This window comes from Bactrocera latifrons, unplaced genomic scaffold (assembly GCF_001853355.1).
Source record: "Bactrocera latifrons isolate USDA-ARS-PBARC rearing strain unplaced genomic scaffold, ASM185335v1 scaffold_692, whole genome shotgun sequence".
In the NCBI taxonomy this organism is placed as follows: Eukaryota; Metazoa; Arthropoda; class Insecta; order Diptera; family Tephritidae; genus Bactrocera; species Bactrocera latifrons.
The window spans coordinates 59,374-66,040 of NW_017537370.1; the positions used below are offsets into that span (position 1 = coordinate 59,374).

The following is a 6,667-nucleotide window of genomic DNA, read 5'->3' on the forward strand; positions in this document are numbered from 1 at the left end:
AGGCAATTGAGAAGCAAAGTCCTCTCTCGACAAACAAAAACCAAACTCTATAAGTCACTCATAATTCCCGTCCTGCTATATGGTGCAGAGGCTTGGGCGATGTCAACAACAGATGAGTCGACGTTGCGAGTTTTCGAGAGAAAAGTTCTGCGAAAGATTTATGGTCCTTTGAGCTGTATGAGATATTATATATGACGACATTGACATAGTTCAGCGAATTAAAAGACAGCGGCTACGCTGGCTAGGTCATGTTGTCCGAATGGACGAAAACACTCCAGCTCTGAAAGTATTCGGCGCTGTACCCGGGGGAAGCAGAGGAAGAGGAAGACCTCCACTCCGTTGGAARGACTAGGTGGAGAAGGACCTRGCTACGCTTGGAATATCCAATGTGTCTACGCCAATTAAGAAGAAGAAGAAGTTTATGAGTCAGCTATATGATATAGTGGTCCGACCTGAGCAATTTATTCAGAGATTGTTGGAAAAGTATCTATGCCAAATTTCGTGGACATGATTTTGATMATTCAGCTTGTATGGCTGCTATATGCTACAGTGGTCCAATATCGACGGTTCGACAAATGACAGACGGACGTAATTAAATCGACTCAGCTCATGTTGATTTATAATTTTTTTGGGGCGTTACAAACTTTGTGGGCAACTTAATACCCTGTTCAGGGTATAAAACGGAAATCAGCCATAGAGTTCGTACGGTGACTGACTAACCTTAGCTTCGGACACATGAAAATGTATAGGCATCGTATCCACATGTACCGTTATTGCATCTACTTCCTCGGCTGCGTTTTGAGCTTGTGTTTTTGTAGTGCTGGTTTGCAATTTCATAATTTCCGTTGGTGGTGGCAGCGGGGAGGATTTTTCGTCTATATTTGCAACAGCTTCTGCTACAAGTTTGCTTGGCATTTCTTTTGCAGAGCTTAGTGTCGACGTCGGCACTGACATTATATTGGCATCCATTTGGTTTTTGTGGGTAACAACAATTGTTGCCGTGGTATAAACATCTGGCAGCAAAACGTCAACTTCTAGACTGTTATACCTTTTCAAGCTAAAACCATACAATGCAATTACCCAATTAATAGTGTCTTTCGGTGCTGTATATATGGTGAACTTCTCCTGGAGATTGGTACGCGATAAGTTTTCAGCGTTGGTGGAACGCATAGAAAATTTAGGCAATTGAATTTGCGTGTATTCATTCAGTATATCTTCTTTATCTTTAGACCATTTGATTTTTTCCGCGATATTCAGAGTGATGTGGCCCAATTCTAAGCACATGACAAGTGATTTTATTTGTTGCCACAATGAAGTAGTTGTTGCCTCAACGGTGGTGGTCGGGGAAACGCTTACAGTGTCTAGGTCTACTTTTTCATCGCGTTCGGAGCTGAAGTGTATTGTTTCCTCAGGCTGCGAAATTTTGCGCGAAGGCAGCGAGTTGCGAGACGATCGACGCATCAGTGGCGCTCCAGCGCCTGTGCCACCGCTGGTAATATTCGTATGCACACGAGGCGGTTGGCTAATGCTCACATGTGTTTGTGAGGGCGTTTGTGCTTGATACTGCTGTGTGTGGAGCTCCACTTCACTTGCCGGCTCTTCAAAAGAATATTAAATAATTAATTGACCAATTTGCCATTTGCGCTTACCTTTTTCGACTTTATGGTCATATTCTTCTTGGTACTTGAGGAATTCGAGTAATGTTACATCGACAAATATAGTGATTGGTTCGATCCAAACTGCTAGCGCGACGAGCGCTTCGTTTTTATTTGGCGCGGTTTGTATGCCTTCCGGATTCATTTGTACACTAGCCATAAGCCACTTTTTTGGCTTATTACCTCTTTCAGAGTCCAACAATAAATGTTTGGTTCGACAGTGGTCGGTGTAGGTCACCACATGAGAGAGCAATCGGTAGAGTTCCATATACCCAGTATTATAACTCTGATAGCATTGGAATTCGACGCGTAGGTCCCTGATTTCGGTATGTAGAGTTGGTTCCCTTTCATTTTTTATTATTTGCATCGATTGATTTGCTATTTTCCACAGTAAATATGGCCGATAGCTAAGTACACAATTTAATAGACGCTCAGCAATTATTAAATTGCGTTTATTGAAATCAATATGGATAAGTTCAAAATGCAAATCTAATTTTCTTAGCGGTATTAGTATGTCTTCCTTCCAATGATGCTTTTGCAAAAGATTGGAATAAGTCAATTGCAGGTGTGGTATATGCATCAGTCTAACTGTAGTTTTACGCATTCGGTTCACCATCGATAAAGAAAGTTGTGACATGTGTAAAGCGTAATTGTCATGGCAGGCGTCAAGTAGCATATGCGGTTTCTCTGGCAGTTGGCATGTAGTGTGCACAAGTTTGTCGACATGTAGCGGTTTGCAAAGTGTGCCATCCAAATGTCTGATATGTACCAAGAAATAGGGCAATGCTAGCTTTAAAGCGCTCGGCAACCGATTGTGTGTATGCTTTTGGGTTGCTATAGTTGCTTCTGTGCTGGTGTAAATCTCAAAGTTGATATTTTTTAAATCAAATTTATAGATACAAATTGGTATATGCTCCATAAGTTCATCGTAGTCCTCCATAAGCGGTGGTGGCAGTTTCGATATGTTTGTGTTGCTTTGAACTGGTGTTTCTAATTGGTCTACATGATAGCCTGAATAATCGTAAGAATCAATTAAATCTTGTATTGTTTGTTTAACCTGTCGAAATGATTGATTCCACCGGAATGTGAGACCGGAAGATAGCACACGGTAAGCAAGATGTGTGTCCTTAATAGTTTGTGCTGCTGCTTCGTGCTCCGGTTGTCTGTTATCACGCACTTTTGTTGTATTATATTCGACGGAATCAAAAGCAATAATCGGTGTGCGATTAAGTAAATACTCATCCGTATATGTCGACATATATTCGTTGTAATTAATGCACACCTTGTTGTCCATAGTTGTAATCTTCTCATCGAATAAACTGTTCTCCATAAAACCGGTTAACTTTTCCAACTGAAAATTTATAAGAAGAATTAATTAATTTATATTTATTCTCCAAGTAATTTCATGTATAATTTACAGAAGAACTAGTAATCAGTGCCGCTTCCGAAATGTCATCAATTTTGTAGGAGCCCAACGGATCGACTATTAAATAGGAGATGCCTGATTTCATGCTTCGCCAATTTTGGTCTTCACACGAAACTTTTTCAAAGTATAAACCGCCTAGGGTTAACCGCACAATAGGCGTATATTTAATACGTTTTGTATTGCTAACAAAAGTGTCAACTATTAATTCGGAGTTTTTCAGCGTGACATTCAACTCTTCCAGGTATAAACCGATGTCTCTTAAATGACCAGATATCTCTTCGATATTAGGTTCTTCGAAAACAGGCGGCTCAAAAGATAGTGTTGGTAGTTTATTCCAAGCCCATAACAAAAATGAATCCCGGCTAGCAACTTCATTCTCCTGGTCGATGATCACATCTTCCTGTTCGGTTGTTAGGTTTTTCGAACTGTTTCGCCCGAATTCTCTTGTTATATCTATAAGGCGCATAATCATTGGAAACTGCATAGACGTGATATTAACGTCCATTGATTTTGTAAAAATTCCAATGCGTGTGAGACTCGTTGTTGTAATGGTATTTGTATTATATTTACGCAAAATGCGCACCTCAAACGAACACCTGTAAATGAAATATATATTAAAAACAGAAAAACGTTACGTTACGGCGGTTGTCCCAAAGCTATAATACCCTGATCTAAACAATTTCTTCGAATATTATACCGTTACTTCAGGCAATAATCGATTTAAAATTCCGTTAAGATATCTCGTCAAATAAAACAGTTTTCCGTACAAGGATTTGAGTTTTACCGAGCAGTTTATCATCCGCTATGTTGTAGTATTGGCTTGGCAAATAAATTTTGCCAAATTTGGTGAAAATATCTCACTTTTTGAAGAGGCTAAATCGGCACAGTTCGATGACCGGCATATATATATATGTATATATTTTATAGGGTTTCCGACGTTTCGGTAGGTGTGTTACAACTCGTGGACAACTTAGTATACTACTGTGATCAAATTGAAAGGTGAATTTTTAATTTATACTTCGCCTGTTTTTCGAATCGGTAAATTTTTTTATGTAAGTTGGTAGTACTGTTAGTGACATCTAGTTATGCCAAATTTCACGTCGAAATGCCGCAATAATAATATCGTGCCGCAACCACCGCATTCGCCTATTTTACCTTCGTGTAACTTCTGGCTATTCAGCAAATTCACTTGACCACTCCGAGGACACCGTTAGGATTCAATTGAGAATATAAAAGCTGAGTCGAAAGTGTCTCAATGGCCATCACGACGAGGATTTTTTCAAGTGCTATGATGACTGGAAAATTCTTAGGCATAAGCTTATTGCAGCGGAAGGGGATTACTTTGAAGGAGATGAAATGGAAAAACTCACCTTTCTATTTAATCACAGTAGTACACTGTATAATGGGTATAAAAAAATAAGCATGAGCAGTTGTACATTACCTGTATAAAATAGGCTCCTGACACACCTCAATGTGCCCCGCAGAATTTCTTTTATCTATGCATATTGTGAGATCAGATACTTTAACTAATTTGCGCATTAGAACTTTAACAGGATGGACATCGGTCATGGTCATTTTCCAACGCTCGTCAGCTGCGCCAAATTGCAAAAGCTGCACGTTCATGGATACGACAATATCATCTTCCACATACTTTAAAATTATATTTTGGCACTCCAAGCTAATGTTATTAATTATTTTGTTAACTAAACCAGAGCCAGGTGTTTGTTGCGCCGGCTGTTGATCTTCTGAACGTCTGCGCCTTTTGGTAGTCTCACCAGCCTTGCGTTGCGGTGACGAACTTGCTGAGGACACATCATCTGGTTTATCACGCCTTAACTTGAGTACAAACTCAATTGTATTGATTATAATACGAATCGGTTCAGACGTGATCTTTGTCCAGGGCACTCGTATGGTCAATTCATGTACGTGACCAGATAAAAACTCGCATGGTAATTGCAACTCCTCTTCCAGCACGTCCAAACGCAAATCTAGATTCTGTAACGTGGCTTCACCTTCCCAAAGAGAAAGTTGCATATCCTCGGGACGTATATTCTTCACATACTTTGCCACGTATTCCATTATTACGGGTGTAACGTAAGATTCAATCCGAAACATTTTGACCAACGTTTGTAACTTATGCACTAAATTGTTTTAAAAAAATTCTTGCCTTCTTTTGGCTTTTTTCTAACTTTTAAATTTTTATTGCATATAAATATGCATTTTTGTAGTGCACACACCCATAAATTGCCCGACAGTTGTCAATTTCAAGCAAATTGCAAATAAATTACCTGCAGAAGAATTTTTATTTTGACACTAGATATCAGCTGACAAGATGTCAAACCTCCAGTTTTTGATTGCTGGTATAAATGCCGGTTGTTTATTTAGAAAAGTAAAGTGAAAACGAAATACTATAAAGAAGTAATGTAAACAAAAACGGAGCCTTGTTGTATAGTTGTTTTTATTAACCCTTAGCTGAACACATATAGACTTTGCAGTAGACCGTTAGGTGTAAAATTTGTGATATTTAAAAGCGTTATTAGTGTAAAGATATTTCATAAACCAATTGATAAGAATATATTTTCAAATTGTATCTTATATTTAATAAACACAGACTAAAACGTGACCGAATTTTTTTTTTTGGACATATACGCATTTGAATGTTTTTATACCCTTTCAAAATGTTTCTACAAATAATATATATAAGTTTTGTATCTGTTAGCAAACATGTATGCGTCTTATTATTGTTAACTTTTGCATATCTTAAACTATTTGTTACTTTTGTTCAGTGAGGGGGAAGTGATGATCAATGGTTTTCTAAAAATCCATTTTAAATAATTTTTAAAAATTATTTTGTTAATATCTCAATTTTGATTTTATTTTTTAAACATTCACGCTCAAGACATTAAAATGAATTAAAAACGTAAAAATATATTAAAAAACTAAGATTAGAATAAAATATTGGAAATTAAAATATCATTATACAACAAATTTAGAAGAAAAAACTAATATATTGCTTATTCCATATGAGCATTTTTATAATAATATACTTAGTTTCTGATATCTCAGATATTTAGAAATGCTATTTATCTATGTATAGCAAATATTTCACAAAGGTATATTCTGTAAAAAGTCAAATTTTGCACTATGGGAGGGGTTAGGGTTTCAAGGTAAAAAAACTTTGTTGTTAAAAGTGTGCTGAATAATGTACAAAAGATCAGAATTAAATTATTCAATCCATATTTAAGAAATAAATTCGCAAAAAAAGTATTTTTTTTACCTTGAAACCCTAACCCCTTTCCTTATTATATACATTATTTACATAAATTATTGTACTTATATAGATACATATATACATATAATTATATGCAGCGCTAAAAGGTCATAAAGTAAACCATGTACATGGCTGAGTGACAGTGGCGTAACTATAGGGTGGGAAGTCGGAAAAATGCCACGGGCCCTCAGCCCGAAGGGGCCCCCGGTCAGAGGAAATCTCAATTCCCAACATTTATTATTACACATACACATTACTTAAGTAAAAAAAAAGTTTTGTCTTTAATTTATTTGTTACCTTCTTAGTTGCATACAC

General features: G+C 37.1%; 1 protein-coding gene across 3 annotated transcripts in view; it reads right to left on the reverse strand.

Annotated features, from left to right (window-relative positions):
- Positions 1–5,399, reverse strand: part of LOC108975738 (vacuolar protein sorting-associated protein 13B) — an 18,278-nt gene extending 12,879 nt beyond the window's left edge. The window contains exons 1-4 of one of the 3 annotated variants that reach the window (XM_018944438.1): positions 4,523–5,389; positions 3,074–3,677; positions 1,650–3,006; positions 721–1,598 (exon numbers count right to left, since the gene is read on the reverse strand). In XM_018944438.1, the coding sequence (XP_018799983.1) occupies positions 721–1,598; positions 1,650–3,006; positions 3,074–3,677; positions 4,523–5,196 (3,513 nt within the window). In that variant the 5' untranslated portion in view covers positions 5,197–5,389. Of the gene's footprint in view, positions 1–720; positions 1,599–1,649; positions 3,007–3,073; positions 3,678–4,522 lie in introns of all 3 variants that reach the window. The other 2 variants (XM_018944439.1, XM_018944440.1) reach the window with 2 other exon arrangements.
- Positions 5,400–6,667: the final 1,268 nt, after the last annotated feature.